General features: G+C 43.8%; 1 protein-coding gene across 1 annotated transcript in view; it reads left to right on the top strand.

Annotated features, from left to right (window-relative positions):
• The first annotated feature begins 2661 nt into the window (after positions 1-2661).
• ITGA5 (integrin subunit alpha 5) overlaps positions 2662-17781 on the top strand; it is a 72071-nt gene continuing 56951 nt past the window's right edge. Inside the window, exon 1 of the mRNA XM_075265783.1 lies at positions 2662-2884. Within this exon, the coding sequence (XP_075121884.1) occupies positions 2718-2884 (167 nt within the window). The 5' untranslated portion in view covers positions 2662-2717. The remainder of the gene's footprint in view (positions 2885-17781) is intronic.

Here is a 17781-nt window from a genome sequence, read left to right as displayed (position 1 = left end):
TCTCCTACATTTTATTACAATGGATGTCTTAAAGGATCCATTCTGGTTGGCGAATTCCCATTTTGATTCAGGGTTCCCCTCAAAATTACCTGACTTACCTCTGTTAACACCCCCACCCCATTATAGCTGAGCAGTTAATTAATAAAAAGGCACTTAAAGCCCTATCATATGGCTCTGACCACGATAAGGTCTATACTGCCATCTTAACTTAATGAAAGTGAATAAGGTTGTGTTAAGACTTGCAGGGTGCTTCGACCATGGGTATACAGGCGCACAAAATCCTGTATCACACCCTAGATCACCATGTACCTTTAATCTACTAAAATCTGATTAAAAAAACACAAAAAACTACTGTATACTTTGTTCCATGAAATGTCATATTACTGTATACTGCTAGAGGAGAATATCTTCATCATGCAACAGTGCATGAGTTATAGGCGACTCGGCGTGTTCCCATACAGCTACACACAGAGCTGCCATATAGCTACGCAAGGCTTTACAGCCAGGGCTACACACTGGGCTTCCATACAGCTGGGGCTACAGACAGGGCTTCCATACAGCCGAGGCTACACAGAGGGCTTCCATACAGCTGGGGGTACACACAGGGCTTCCATACAGTCGGGGGTACACACAGGGCTTCCATACAGCCGAGGCTACACACAGGGCTTCCATACAGCCGAGGCTACACACAGGGCTTCCATACAGCCGAGGCTACACACAGGGCTTCCATACAGCCGAGGCTACACACAGGGCTTCCATACAGCCGGGGGTACACACAGGGCTTCCATACAGCTGGGGCTACACAAAGGGCTTCCATACAGCCGGGGCTACACACAGGGCTTCCATACAGCCGGGGCTACACACAGGGCTTCCATACAGCTGAGGCTACACACAGGGCTTCCATACAGCCGGGGGTACACACAGGGCTTCCATACAGCCGAGGCTACACACAGGGCTTCCATACAGCCGAGGCTACACACAGGGCTTCCATACAGCCGGGGGTACACACAGGGCTTCCATACAGCTGGGGGTACACACAGGGCTTCCATACAGTCGGGGGTACACACAGGGCTTCCATACAGCCGAGGCTACACACAGGGCTTCCATACAGCCGAGGCTACACACAGGGCTTCCATACAGCCGGGGGTACACACAGGGCTTCCATACAGCTGGGGCTACACAAAGGGCTTCCATACAGCCGGGGCTACACACAGGGCTTCCATACAGCTGAGGCTACACACAGGGCAGTCATACAGCTGAAACTACACAGCATTTAAACACCCACTATTTTCACAAGTGCACAGTAAACTGCACTGCGATACTGCATGTAATGTTAGTGTATGCTCACACTACCATTATTACAGTCCATTGCTCTCATCCATGATAGGATGAGAGCAACAGACATTAACAGTAATATAATATAAGTCAAAGGAGTCGCATTGTGACTTCGATGTTGCCACAACTGAGACTTCCAGCTGCAAACAGATTGAGATGTATCATTTTCTTTGCAACAATTATTTGAAGTCAAAACATCCCCTAGGGCGCAATGAGACTCCAACACACTGTTCTTTGGTCACTCAATGGGAGTTGTGGGCAAAGTCGCCGCATAGCCCCAGACAGGGATAGTGGCTGTGAATGAAGTTGTAAGGGATCTGATGCTCTAATACCGACCGACCCCGTATTCACACAAACATTGAAATTGTTGTCTGATGGCGGGTTTTTTTAACGGTTGTAACATGGCTGCATTGATATTCATTCACGTGAAAGGGGGCTATTCACATGACTGTCAAAATATAGGTCATGCTTTAGTTTTACCCATTTTCACGGATCCCTCCATACACTATAATTTATGAGGAATCTGTAGAAATGGGCATCCCTCAGTTGCAAAACAGCCGTTCAAAATGAACGTTTTTCGTAACCCTTTTCAACGTTGTTCATGTGAATGTAGCCCAATAACTGTGTGAATCCATCCTCAGCAGATTGACTACGTCAATACAGCAGATTTGTTGCAGAAATTTCTAACATTGTCCAATTCATGTGAATGTGGTTTGCAAAAATCCATGTTTTGTTTGCTGCATAAATTACATTATCCAGATTCATAGACAGCATTTTCATTCTTAGAAATTCCTGCAACAAATCTGCCATGTGTGAAAACATCCTGACAACAGTCTTAACAAAGCCGGGGGTTTATTAGTCCTGTTGTTCCGCTTTCATTAGGAAGCTGACATGATTGTCCCCTTTTTCCATTAGCTCGGCTCCCCATCCATTAGGTCTTTTCGCCTTGCGCCTTCATGTGACTTTGATGTGAGACCAGTTTACCTTCCTCTCCAGTCACACGTATGATTTCATTATCAGCTTAGCAGAAACAAAGCGGTTTAGGATAATTGCATTAAGCATCAGCCTGTGGGACTTGGGTTATTAAGATGCAAAATGAGAGAGAAGAGAAAACACACATAGAAGGCCGTCTAATTAAATCCACATCCAGCCCAAGGAAAGGGAGAGAGAGGATCTGTTCATTGAACAAAAAGGAGGAGGGGAGTAGTGCTGCCCCGCCGCCCCTCCTCTATCTGGAGGGAACACCCTGCAGCTAATTTAGGAGGGGCTTTTCTCTTCATTGGAGTAGTTTTTGGGTTTTTCAAAGTCAGCTTGCATCCTACCAGCTCTGACTTCACATGGTCCCTGCTCCTGTAACCAAGTGAAGCCTTCAGAAGACAGTCATGCAGATCTTCAGGGAGTCTTGTGCCTTGCTGTCAGCTTGTCTCCTGCTTACTCTCATCTCTGTTCATGGATTTAACTTGGATGTGGAGCAGCCAGCGGTGTACACTGGACCAGAGGGCAGCTTGTTTGGTTACTCGCTGGATTTCTACCTACCAGATAAAGAGAGGTTGGTTACAATTGCATTACTTTTTACCTGGGTGTATATATAATTTTTTTTTCTGTTCACTTACCAGTTATTTATATAGCACTGACCTATTCCACGGCGCTGTACAGAGACAGTCTATCACTCCTGTCTCCATGGAGCTCACAATCTAATTTCCCCATCTCAGACACATGCAGACCTAGATTAACCCTTGGCAGCATTTGTTGGCTCTTGTCATTGTGTTGTTAGGACTGTTCACATCCTTTACAAACCCTGTTGGCAAATAAGTGTGAACTGAGACTATAGGATAGTATGGTTAACCCCTTGCTGGTGCACCTACTATTCTGTATAATGTTAGCTAGCGGCCTGGAATCTGATAGATCATCTGGTGATAATTCTTAAGGTCTTGGCAGAAATTCTCGGAGCTGAGGCTTTGCTTTTTGTTCTTATGTTGCTACTCTGTACATCCCGCCCCTGATTCTGTTCCGTTACTTACACACTCCCTTCCATATTCTCATTTCCCTTCTCTCCCCACCAATACATTTTTTTTTCTTCTTTCCAAGCTTCCTCTCATTTATTCCAAGTGCAGACATTCCCTTTACCTTTCTCCCGGCTCTATTCTTCATAGATTCTCCACTCTTCTAGGTCCCAGCCAACCTCCTTGAGTTGTAAACTCCTGGGCAGTCGTATCTTTTGTGTCTGGATCTGGAGAAGGATCCTGCTCTGCTCTCCCCATCTGTTTGATATTACCTGGTGAAGACCCAACTCCCGGTTTCCTGTAGTTTTTAGGTGCAGCTTGAGTCTAGAGTCAGACAGAATACTTTACTCAATCCTGTGGTTTTTTTTTTGTTTTTTTTGTAAATCTGAATTCACATTATTTATATGGTAGCTAAGCACATTTGGTCACTGCTATTGGCAATGAAGGGGTGAACATGGCTGCTGTGCAGTGCCTGGTGTTACAGTGGCAGTGTGAGAGAGAATATATGTTATTTAAAAAAAATAAATTCAAACTTTTAATTTTTTTCACTGCATTGCTGCAGCCTTCATACACACATCCATAGGCCGTGTACAGGTTCATAAAATGGAGTAGATGGCACATTGTTTTTCACAAACCCGTACACTTGAATGAATGGACTGAGCCTTGGAAACGGACCGGTATAGGACCTGCTCCATATTTTGCAGTTCATTTCCACAGCCTGGACACTGATAAGCGGAAACCAGATATGTGTATGGGGCCATACAAATGAATGGATCCGTATTCCATCCAGTTTCAATGATCCGTAAAAGCGGACAGCACTATGGTGGTGTGCATGAAGCCTTAGGTTGTCTTTATATGTCATTTTTAACTTGGCTGCAACAAATGGAGCACAACCAAGCCTTGTAATACTGTGCTTCCTGCGTTGCTGATGGTCAAAAGTGCGACTCCCCCCCCCCCCCCCCCCCCCCCCAAGTTGATTGTCACCAGAAAGTCTAATCACCTTGATTTTGGCCAACTGCAATGTAGTGTGGCACTTTGACGTTTGGTTGTGCCATATGTGTCCTAGCCGAAACCGCCATGTATCCCTAGATAGTCCTTGGTTAGCAATAGAAACCAATCCCTATGCAGGCTTTATTTTTTCGACAGCGGAATATAAAATGTGAACGGCTGCTATGGAGACAGGTTTTTTTTTTTTTTTGACAGTTTCGTAAATCTCTACCAACGTGTCTGCTTTGTGGTGGTTTAGATGTAATGCACCTGCATGAAAGTCATAGAAATCACATCCATTAAAAAGAAACCTGGTGGAACATACCTCTGTGTGAATTCTGCCCAATAGTAGCAGTCACCTACAACATCTGTGACATTTTTTTATGGCACTGTGTGACTTCCTGCTGGACTGTAGCAGAAATATTATGTGATGAGTGGTGACAAATATCATCCGTCCTGTCATCTGGCGCTGATATAACTACTCTGATGACCCAGTTAACCCTTTGATCTGGTGCTAGCAGTGTATACATGACTGTGCCCAGGCAGGGATATGTGTATCTTGTACAGCTCAGAGTCCACATGAGGAAAGTGAGTAATAATGTTTAACAGGACAGAGCTTCCTGAAACCGGACACGCAGCAACAGTGAGGATTGTGTCCAGCCCCTGTATGGCACCCACAGGAATCTACAGTCAGGACTGTACACTGGGATAATACAGGCTTACCAGTGTGCTGTGACAGGATCCATATGTTTGCTCTAACATGTATCTACAGAATAATGACATGGCATTACTCGCTGTAATTATATCTGTGCATTTTTGGATATGGCACATTCTAGAACAAAATTCATTACTGGAGCAAACTATACCCTAGAATGGTTACGTCTGACCGGTATATCCTATGTTGCCATTACCTATCGATATATGACAGATGAGGAGGTTCAACCACTTTAAATGGTGTAACTTTTGTCTGGGCACCAAGTCTTGCCCCTTTAGTTCCCCCACAGAAGCTGCTTCATATCCAGACGTCATGTGGGACCACACTGGATCAACCATGAGTGTTGGCCATTTTCAGAAGATATGATCCAATGGGTAATGGTCAATTCAAAAGACTATGGTCTGTATTTGGTCAACCCAGAACCCCCTGATCCCATGCCATTGTTTGGGTTGTTTGGTGGATAACACTGCCACTGGGTGTAATGGCAACATTGATAGGAATTCTCTGAACAATTTATGTGACTTCAGTCTTGTTACTCACCTTCCCCCTTCTTCAGCAGCCAACATAGATATGTTGATTGTGGAATTGTTTGTACACTTTATCTTATCATTGATCAGTCAGCAGCATCATGGTGAGCTTTTATCTCATGTGCTTAACCAGTTGTAAGATCGTGTGTGTGTGTGTGTGTGTGTGTGTGTGTGTGTGTGTGTGTGTGTGTGTTTTTTACACTGGTGCATCAGTGCAGCTTATATTATCCTGTATACTGGTATGTATTACATGATGTAAATATCTTCTATAATGGTCAGCAGGTCAATGGATCATATGTAAAAGTCCAGCCATAAAGTGGGAGATACAGTGATAAACTTTTGTTTTACTCATTGTCTTGGAGCCACCAGCCAAAAAATGTTACACGACCAAATAATGTTACCCATCTCTACCAAATACTTGTTTGCAAAGTGCTTTATGATACAGATTAGAAAAAAATTGTCATAGAAAGTGCAATGATGTCATTATTACTAGTGTTCACCAAACAAGAGAGACCAAATGATGTCATTAAAACCAGATTTCCTGTGACTGGTCAATATATGTTGTAAGTATCCTTAAAGCATATACACTGTTTAGTGTATGTGTCTAACTTGTCCATAAGCTATAATTAACCCCATGTATACTATAAGAGCTTCCACTGATAAACCTTGTAAAGGTTAGTGGACTATGTCTTATATTTGTTGGAATGTTAATAGCCCCGCCAAGCATTATGTGAATGCAATGTAAAGTGGCCATACGACTTGAATAACTGTCTGCCCAGTAGCTATTCTGTCTGATCCATGTCTTAGATCAGCTGAGTGTGCATGTGTGTTGAAGGGAGAAGGCTGCTGTCGGACACTTGGGGGTGGCTTATTCCTCCCCATCCACCTTCCAAACCAAAAGGTGCTTAATTTCATCATACATCTCCACTGTCATGGTAAAGTTAGGACACCCCTATACATATTAGTTGGTCAGCCTATCCCCGGCCCGGCTTCAGCTGCCATACACCCACCTCTAAGACCCAGGTTCTTGTTCTTATGCTTTCCTTAGACATCTTGATTTATGTTTAGAGCGCTTGGTCATTATAAAGACATGAATTTGCGCTTACTATATTAGATATTACATATTTCTATATATAGTTTCCCACAATTTCTGCTGAAGTATTTTAATGTCTTTGAAATTCTTGTCCACATAGGATTGGTCTAGTCCTGCGGGTACTGCCTATGAAGTGGTAGAAATAATTGTACCCCGATCTATAATTCACGGCCACATAATTGGCATCTTACATGTGAGGTAATAGTGAGGGTGGTGATTTGGAGCAGATCTGGCACTACATGGTTTGCTGGTGGGGCTTCTACATTTTGAAGTAATGCCCATGAATAGACTTGTAATGTGATCGGCTCCACATGCCGCTCTTTGCTCTCTGTAAAATGCTGGGATTCCTTCTCTGCTTTTTAGTTTCCTCTGAATATGTCCTCTGTGAAGAGAATGAATAATGACGCACACAGGGCCTTCCTAGACCCGCTGCCTCATTTATCTTGTGGCCTGTACTTCTCTCTTGCAGAGATCAAGCCTACAACTCCTCTTCTTGGAGGGTACTGGTGCGTACTTTGTCTGGCTGGCAGCATTTTTGACAGGGAGCAATAAAACATATGACCCTGGTTGCTTTTCTACTTCTTTGGGAATGTACTTTCTTATCAGTACAAAATGATTGATTCTTGTACACGACATACTTGGATTATTTTCTTTTGTCTGTTGACCATTCCAATTCACTTAGATATGATTTTTTTTTTTTTTAATTTATATTCTAATTTTTTTTTTTTTTTTTTTTGTGCTAGACTACTCTACCCAGTGAAGCCTGCATGGAGCACAATTCCCAGGAAAACTCATTGTAGTCTTGCACTTCAAGGCTAGCGTGCCTTATCTCCAGCTTCTCATGGCATCTGGAGGGATCAGATTAGAATGTTCTTGAAGTTATAATGAAGAAAGTGCTGTGGGAATTATCTGGGCTTTAGTTGAGTTCCTTAAATATTTGTGAATGTATTGTTATATTGAAGGGGTATTCCCATCTTAAGAAGTCATCCTTTATCCATATGATTGGAGATAACTTGTAGAATGCTTCAGACACCTGTTCATTAGGAGTCTAGCCCTTTGTTCTGAATGGAGTAATGCTTGGGGTGGCACCTGTACTGCTCCATTCGTTTCAGTAGGACTGCTGGAAATAGCCAAGTGCCAGATATCTCTGGTGGAGGGGGCAGGAAGTCAGGACACCCAAATATACATAAGACATTTAGGGTGCATTCACACGGAGTAAACGCGGCGCGCAATGCGCCGCATTTATGGGACGTTTGGGCTGCGTTTTTGACGGTGCATGTTTGCGGTCGTGTTAACGCGACCGCAAATATGCACCGTCAAAAACGCGTTTACTCCGTGTGAATGCACCCTTACCTGCCCTACCAAAAGCCAGTGGGTTTAGCCAACATTAATCTAATGTGTATGGGCGTGTGGCTCGAGAGGAAGAACTAATGAACAAAGCAGTACAATGGTTCTGAATTGGAGAGGTATAGAGTATATTATGTATCTAGAATGGGATGGAATCAGAACAAGATACAGATGCCTTTCAAAAACATTTTGGGTCTTTCTTCTGACAGAATTTAAACAAAACTTAAGACCCCCAAACAGAACTGCTGTATAGCCTTTTGGAAGTGGCCTGAAGTGTGGCCATTATAATGACCATCATAGTTTGGAATGTTAGAGCTTATGGACATCAAGGGGCTAATTCACACGAAATATCAAAAACTTTATACAAGGTCATATCTGTGCCAAAAAACAAAACAGTTTTTGCCACACTTGTTGTTTTTCTTAATGGTAGATGTGGAGGAAAGGGCTTCTCTGTCTATCCACTTTCTAGTCATTTGTGCCAGAAAATTAGCTAATATAGGTGTCCAATTTTTGGCACCCAGATTACTCTAAGGGTGCATGCACACTACGTAACGCCGGGCGTGTATGAGAGCCGTACACGCCGGCATTACGGCAGACTGCCGAACACTTCCCATTCACTTCAATGGGAGCGCTCGTAACAGCGGCGTTTACGAGCGCTCCCATTGAAGTGAATGGGAAGTGTTCGGCAGCCCTGCTGTAACGCCGGCGTGTACGGCTCTCATACACGCCCGGCGTTACGTAGTGTGCATGCACCCTTAGTGCGTCTCACTCCAGCATGACCCTTCATTAAGAATGACTTACTATACACCAGTCTTAATAAAATGGTCTAAGACGTACAAAGATATAATGTATATTAATCTGGCTACAGAGATTCACTAAGGTTTAGGCTAGAATGGCTGGCAAGCCTCTAAAATTTGCTACCATTACCTACATATCATTTTTTCAGTTGCCCTCCTGTTTCTTCTATGCTTCTCTAACTTTTACTAGGAAGGTCTTGAGAGAGTTACCACCTTGCAAACAGAGATGTAGTTATAAGGGGTCAATCGTAGCCATTGCACTTGGTTGCCCACTAGTCATATAAACTGTGTGTGTGGTTGGAGAGGATCTCTGATACCAGTTTTACACTGAAGTCTGGGAATTATATTCTGCCTAAGCCAGTGGTGAACCTAGCCTCTCTGCTGCCTGAGGCGGTCAATCGAAAGACGCCCCCTTCCTGAGTCCAGGGGGAGGTGGTGGTGTTCATCTTTTGATCGGCCACTTCAGACAGCAGGGGGGGAACATTACAATAAATACAATTCAATAATACTCCCCACATTTCCAGTCTCTTCCCTTTGGACCGCCATGACCACTTCTTTCAGCTGTGACTTGACTCTGTAAAGTTTGAAACATAGACATCTTTGACTCCTCACTTCTCCACGCACCCATAGCCAAGTATTATCGGGAGGGGAGGGAGGCGTTCCTCCCCGCTCACACAGCACAGTGCTATATGCGCTGCTGGGAAGAAGGACGTTCCTGACAGACTGTCAGGAATGTCCTTCTGACTGTGAAGAGCTACGGTACCGGCACCGATAGCTCTTCACCCGGGGCACAGATCGTGAAAGCCGACAGTGCGCTGAATTCCAGCAGTATATAAAAATGCCTGTGTCCAAACCCTTGAAAGGTCCTCTTTTAATCCTAGCAGGCTTCGGGCCTATATGGTAATATCCCAGACCACGTGACGTCTGGGCATTACCATATAGGCTTGAAGCCAGCTAGGCTTAACATCGGATCCTGGAGAGGTAAGTATCATTGTTTATTATGTTTCTTCACCTCCCCTGGGGCTCCGATTATTATACTCGGGGGTCTGAAAAGACTCCCGAGTATAATAATAGCGGCAGTGGGATCGTGGCCTGGCTCGGGCCTATTCACTGCCGGCCTCCGCGGCCTATAGTACAAGGGAAAGTGGGGGCGGCAGCGAGCAGGTCCGGGGAGGTTGGTAAATAGACCGCTACCTGCCAGAGATACTCCAGTAGGTAGCGGCCTATTGGAAAACAAAAGAAAGTTATTATACTCGCTCGCTGCCTCCACGATCCTCTTTTCTCAGCAGGCAGACGTCTATCTATCAGTGTAGGCGGCGTGATGACGCTGCCTACACTGATACGTAGACGTCTGAACCACCGCAAGGATGCTGCGGTCGCCTCATTAGAGGTGCGACGTTGGCCTAAGCTCTCAAATATATTGTACCTAAAATTGTAGCCTAAGATTCCTATCTTGCAGACACAAGTGGCAATTAGTTGCGTTATTTCAATTTGGTGGTCCGTAACGCAAACCAAAATGGTGTCGAATTGTATTTCTGGTTGTGAATTAGAGGAGTCAGGCATTTGGTCTACCACCTCACCATGGCTGTCATTTTATGAAGGAATCGGAGTCAGGCATTTGGTCTACCACCTCTACAGTGCTGATATTGCGGTTGACCCTTTTGTAATAAAAGTTATCCTGAATTTTGCATGTGCTTGAACAAATGGTACATCTATCAGCCCATTTGCCGCCTTCGGCCAGTAAATATGGCCATTACTTACTGTTTTTTCCGGCCTGGACATGGTTGTCTGTGTTCGGCCTAACTGTTAGTGAATGGGCACCATTATCTTTTTTTTTTTTTTTATTATAAATCTTGGCGGGGGAAACTGATACTTCTGATGCGCATCTCCCATAAACTGACACAATAGTAAAGCAACTTTTTATAGGATCATAAACCAGAAAGAAAATTGGAAACTGATTTGCCTAGTAGTCCAAATGTGACTTTATCTCTCTACAATGAGAGAACTTTTTATTGTATTCTGAGCACTTTATTTTTACCTTATGTTCTTTGGGGAGAAGTAGTAAAATAGTCTCTTGGTTGATGTCCCATACCAACAATATTCCTGTGGTAGTTTTGTTTCACTGTTTTTTAGCCTTTATTTTTCTATGGCTGTATCAGACTAGAAATAGTACGGAAAGCAGCTGGAGAGGAACCTTGCTGGGAAAAGGTGATCTATCCATGACTTTTATGACTTGGTAGATGTTTGCACAGAGAACAAATCTAGAAATAAAAGCTTTAGTTTTTTTGTAGTCTACAAACTACAGGCAACCCAAAAAAAAAGTGCATGCGGGGACAGAGTTAGAAAATCATATTCCCCCTACGCCCAACAGCAGCACAACTGGGGTAATCCTGCCCCTATGAGCTGTTAGGACAGGTGGAATATTTAATTACCTAACAGCAATCAACCCCTATAAGAGGTCAGAGGACCAACTCCCCTTTGTGTTTTTTTCTGTCCTGTGGGACAGGACAGGTGGATGGGGGAGAGGTGCTCTGGCCTCTTACAGGGCTCCCCTCTCCCCCCCCTAAGTTTTTACCTTGCTGCGTGGTCCGGATGAGGTCCCCCGCTGAAGCGTGAGTGCGGCGGCATCGCGGACGTCTGATACTGCAGGAGCCGGCAGGTAGGAACGTTCGTCTGCCGGCAGAGCCTGGGAACTAGTTTTTTGGTTCCCGGGTTCCGCCCGAGCCAGGGACCGTTTCCGGGGAAACCACGCATGCACAGACCGCGCGGCCAGAGTTAGATGCCGCGGCTGTCAGAAGACAGTGAAGATCAGCAGGTAAGCCACTGCAGTTCTGCAGGGGCTCTGTGCGCCCCCCTTCGAGCCCCTATCTGAAGTGGATTTGAAGTACCTAGCATACAAGATAACTTTCCTGTTGGCAATAACCTCCGCCAAGAGGGTCGGTGAGCTACAAGCCCTAGCGGCTTCTGAGCCATTTATAACCTTCTTTCCAGACAGAGTGCAACTAAGGTTCGTCCCAGGATTCTTGCCAAAGGTACCCACACCTCAGAATATTAACCAGGCAATCATCTTACCAGCGTTTTTTTTCCCCTCTCCCACCTCTGAGTGGGAAGAAAGGATGCACAAGTTGGACTTGGTGAGAGCGTTGCAGATTTATCTTGAGCAGACTGCGTCCTTTCGGAAGTCAGAGAATTTGCTGATCAATGTGTTTGGCCACACCAAGGGGACCAAAGCATCCAAACCAACTCTATCAAGATGGATTAGAGAAGCCATTATCTGCTCCCTACGTGCTCAGGACCTCCCGGTACCAGACCTTATCCGTGCCCATGCCACCCGAGCAGTGGCGACATCATGGGCCGAGAGACGTTTTCTTTCCTTGGAACAGATATGTGCAGCAGCTTCTTGGAGTTCTCAGCTAACTTTCGCCAAACATTATAGACTTGAGTGGCGAACAAGGGAGTCCACAGCATTTGGACATTCAGTATTGGCCAGAAACAAAGAACAAAAGTAGACGGCACTGCTCACTCCAAAATAACGGCAAAAATAATAATCCACTATGAAGAGTAAAAACTCTTGGGTTGGGAATTTCTTCTGACGAAAAGTGGTGCTCACAACCCTTAGAAAAAACAGTAGCAAAAGTAGAATAGTGAAGATATGGGTGGGCACTCACCAATCAGTAGACGGCAAATCTTTTCTTTGTATAAAAAATAATTCTTTTATTTAGAACATAGTAAAATAAGTCCTCAGGGAGGGAAAGATAACATAATTGGCAAAGAAAAAAAGGCAACAGCCGTTTCGCGTTATCGAACGCTTTTTCAAGCCTAATATGCAATCATATTAGGATCCCCAGTTGTGCTGCTGTTGGGCGTAGGGGGAACGAAAGATTGTGAATGACAATCTGTTTTCCCTTAGCCCAAACAGCAGCACAAGGCTCCCTCCCTATGCTGTATTTGTACTATTTGTTTGTACTATGTCATATTACTCCTGTTAAATAGATGTCTAAAACCTTTTACTTGCTACTAACACAAAGGGGAGTTGGTCCTCTGACCTCTTATAGGGGTTGATTGCTGTTAGGTAATTAAATATTCCACCTGTCCTAACAGCTCATAGGGGCAGGATTACCCCAGTTGTGCTGCTGTTTGGGCTAAGGGAAAACAGATTGTCATTCACAATCTTTCGTTGTCATCTCTTTCTTTGGAAAACTGGATGAGGATATTGCACATTCAATTCATTGCCTTTATGGACCTGCTGCATTTTTCGTAAGAAAAGGGGAGGGGAAGCAAGATGTGCTAGTGATGTCATAAAATTTCATTCACTACAGTATGACCCATGGCAACTGTAAGGAAATGTTCACATGGCTGACTTATTAACGCTGATTTTGCTGCTTATTTGATGTCAATTTTTGTAGTGTCGCACTGCTTTTAGAGGGAATCTGCACCATAGTTCATAACCAACGTGTTATGTAACGCTATCTATTCCCACTGAATGGGATCCATGGCAGTGCAACCTGAAAATCCATAGCACAAGTTTAAGGCTCAGCCTGGTGGCTTTTCATTATGGGGTATGTCCAGATGGCTGGTTTTACAAGTCTCTTTGGCCAAGCAGAGCAGAGTGAAAAAATGGTTGTATTAAAATCTAACATGCAAATTCCTTTTGCTGTTGGGGAAAGTCAGTTAGTCCCTATTCCCATAAGGCTTGGATGACATGATGACCTTGACCATGATGCCTAACTTCCAACAAGGGATCAGTGTATTGCTGTGCAACTTCTTCACATTTACAAATCAATGGACTCTCAATGTGATCAGACGAGTCACAGCCAAACATGGTTTATCTATCCTACCAAAACCAGAGGAGCGGCATGTGTTGCCACATTAAGTAACTTCAGGGTCAGAGATGTTGTAAAAATGTCATGTGAAAGCGCCCATATAATTCTCACTCCCCACTATTGCTACCATTACCTAAGAATGGATCATTAATATTCCAACCCTGGGAAAACTGATCTGCTTTGCCCAGTGCAGGGACATGCGGTGATTCCTGTAATTTTTGTTCTGTGACACATGATCAATGTGGTACCTACTAGTCCTACCAAATATAATCTGTAGGGTATTTGGTATTTCAACACACAATGCTAAAAAGTCAGCTGTTCCTTTCCAAGCAAGTGGCTGTGCGTTCTGAGGCTCTTTTGGCTGCCATTCCTTCCGTTCCAACATGTAGGAGTAAAATTCTGTATCCCTTTCCATCTCTGTCATGTTGGGCATTATGCCTGTTGCCTGTGATTACATCACATCATGCATGTTCGGAACGAATCTAATTTCTGTCTATACAAGTGTAATGCGGTCACAAATCTCAGCCTGGCCACAGGTCTTATTAACCCAGGGTAATAGTATCCTGGTCACTCCTAGCCAGCATCTGTGGCTGTAATACAGGTGTAACAATATGCCTGTATTATGCTTGTGTGAAACCAATCCTTTTCATCCAAAAAAGATTTTGTGGCATGCAGAACTTCTGAAGATGACGTGCAAGGGAACTAACCTAACAAATGCAAAAATATATGTAAGTAAAGCCTCAGTGGAAAAGGTGTGCCTCAAAGTTGCCCCATGCAATCAACCATAGTGGTGATCAGTATATTGTCCTTAATTGCTGATTGTATAAGGACCCATTAATTTCTATGGCCCCTTAAACACATCCATGGCTTTTATAGATTAGTGTCTGGTCCTATTGATGCCATATTTGCCATATAGACTCTCCCATACAAGTTCATACAAGTTGTTTTTTGTTTTTTTGGAGATCTGTGATTACGGATCATACACTGATGTAATGAGAACAGAGTTTGTGGATTACTTATCCACATCGTGTGCTATCTGGTGACCGTGAATGACTGCAGCGGTGATACACGGATGCCATCCATGAGCTACTTGTGCACTGCCATGCTTCCCTGGCGCCTTTCATTCAATGAATAGGAAATGCGGCCGCTAAATCAAATGGGAATAGGACCTGTTACATATTTTGCGGATTGGACTGTTGGCCCGCACCGTTTAATTCATGGTCATGAGTATGGGCCCATAGAAATGAATCGATCAGTGTGCTATCCGGGAAAAATCCCATATGGAACACTGACCATTCATACGGTCGTCTGCAAGGGGCTTTAAACTGCAAAATAACCCTTGATTAGTTGTCTTTGACCAGGAATTCTCAGGCAAGTGTTCTACATTTTTGCTGTTTTTCTTCTTCTGCACATGGGAATTGTGTCTTTCCACAGGCTGGAAACCTTCTGATTAACCAGACAATTAGTTACACATTTCTCCTAGTGAAATGTGGATCATGTTCAGCCCAGGCCAGGTTACAAGCCTTGCCTGGGATAAAGCCGTGGGAACTACGTCTGATTTAGTTATCAGTTGGTAGGGGCCCCAAAGCTAAACCTGACATCAGCACAGATTACACTGTGCAGTGGCAATGGGCAGGGACCCGAGCTTACCCCATTAAGGGATTGTTTGATTCATGTAACTTGTCCTTCCTGTGACTGTGGGTGGCCAACATTTGGTCAACTTCACACTTCATATGTTCTTTTCCGGCAGTCTGTTATTTGCATATTAATAGACTGTCTGTCTAGGTTGTGGTTCGCTCTACTACACGTTACTTTGTTGTTACATTACAGCTTATGAAACCAATAAACCACCAATCAAACCAATAAACTATTGAGAATTTACAAACTTCCTCTGCACATTATAACAATGTTGTCTTCATTACATCTTCAAATGCAAATTACTGTATACATTAATAGGAAGAAATCAGTCATACCTGGACTAGCAAGGGTCTCAGAGGATAGACCCTAACCAATCTGCAATGTCATGGCATATTAGAGCAATATATTAACATGAGACTATCTCTTTAAGCAATTTCCTATATAGGTAATACATGGTACTTGGTGTTATGATAGTGAATATGGTTGGGGAGCGAGCTCTGCACCCAATATGCTAATTAAGCTCTCTCTACTCCAATTAAGGGCCCCCCGACTGACAGTAGAGAACCTACGAAGCATTTTGGTACTGAAACTAAACCCCAATGACTGCTCAAGAATGGTGGGATCTAGAGAAAAATTACATATTAAAGGATGCAAAGAGCCAGAGTTCGTGATGTTGGTGAAAGGTCCTCCATAGAAATGAATGGATGCACCTGGTACTTCCGCTTGGACGTAGCCGGCGCGCTTAACCCCCCCGCGTGCCGGCTACGTCCATTCATTTCTATGCAAGCGTGCTGTTCAGATCGGCTGATCCGAACAGTACTTGCTCATCTCTAGTCCTCTTTAATGTTGTGCGTCCATAAGTCACCATGTAGGCCTTAGCTGGTTACACGACCATGTCTCCATTTGGAAGCTGTCGCCATACATCCTAGCTCTATAACTGGGGTCTCATCAGTTGCATATGAGTCCAAGTTGTACTTTGGAAGGCTGGAGAAAGGCATCATCATTGGCTACTACACACAAAGCGCGCGCACACATCTACTGTATATGCTTTATATATGCCATCTTTGTTGGTGGCAAGCAGAATTCAACCTGATCACTTTCTCCTTTTTTCCCTTTCAGACTAGAATGGGTTAACCCTTTCCCCGCCTTCAGAGTCCTGCTTCCGTGGCAGAATGTTTGTACAGACCCTTAGCTCCGTCTCTGGATATTTTATAAGCTCTAGTTGCTGTAACTAATCAAAGGCAGCAAGTGTTGGCCTTGAGAGAACTTCTGCACATAAGGAAACATACATGTCTATTACAGCTATATAGGGGCGGGCATCCCTCAGAGATGAAAATGCTTTATATGCAGTGTGTGCCTGCATTCAGCACAATACAATGTCCTTAATAAGGCAATGCTTTCCAGAGAGCAGAGATTCCTAGAGATCCGTTTCCTTGTAATACAGTTAGTTCCAGACTTTCACGATCTGTCACACAGAGATTGGTCACAGTGGTGAGGTTTGTTGGTGGAAACGTACAAGGAATGATGGTTATAGCTGTCCAGCTTCAGACCAATATTAAGAGACGAATATTGAAAAGTTGTACCATATCCAATATGCTTTGTTTTCTACATCTCTATTTGCTTTCATTCTAAAAATTAATCCATGGTCATGTGATGAACACACAGGTGCACAGCGAATTAGTCACAGCACAGTAATTGGACATTTGCCTGTAGTGAGCCATGACCTTGGGCGGTCCATCACGTGACCTTGGGCGGTCCATTGCGTGACCATGGGCCTATATAATATACCTCCCCCATGAATGGAAGTAAACCATGAATGACTGCATGCATCTAGAATCTTCATTATTCAAACAATAACATTTGACTCTTAATATTGATCTGAAACTGGACAACCCCTTTAATATAACATTAATACCAATTCCAAGCAGGATTGGGTATAAATGATTTTAACACTCTACATACTTTAGCTGTGGCAGGAGATACGGTTTGGCAGTGGGGTGTATTCTCCTCTACTCTTTGAAATAAACATGCATTCTCAGCCAAACATGGCTATTCTTAACTTGGGGTGAAAGTCATCTCACGTATACGGTCAGATATGGTTGGAAATGCTACCATTCTTTTGTTGTAAATGTATTGTATATGGGAATGGTTTGTGGGATGAAAATATTTTTGTCAAGTCTTTGCACTGATCACATGTGGATGCTATATATCTGGGCCTGGCGTACCCTTCTGGTTTAAGACTCTGCCAGAGCTCTAGGAGTTGTAAGAAAATCTGTTCTGGAAATGTGTCTGGAGAAAAATTGTTCAAAGATGTTAACTCATTTGTTGCTAGCGTTCCTTGGCACATATGTGTGATAAATGAGCACATTTAGCCAGTTGTAGCCTTGGTCCAATGTGATCGCAACGAGGCACAAATGATCATATAGTGTGCAAGTATTCAGATCGGAGGAATATTTAGCAAGTTATTGAGATGACATTTGGTAACACTTTTTCATAAAGTTGGATGTAAGCATATG

The sequence above is a fragment of the Leptodactylus fuscus genome, chromosome 2, assembly GCF_031893055.1.
Source record: "Leptodactylus fuscus isolate aLepFus1 chromosome 2, aLepFus1.hap2, whole genome shotgun sequence".
Classification (NCBI taxonomy): Eukaryota; Metazoa; Chordata; class Amphibia; order Anura; family Leptodactylidae; genus Leptodactylus; species Leptodactylus fuscus.
The sequence above is the reverse complement of the archived record's forward strand: the minus strand, read 5'-3'. Positions and strand labels throughout refer to the sequence as shown.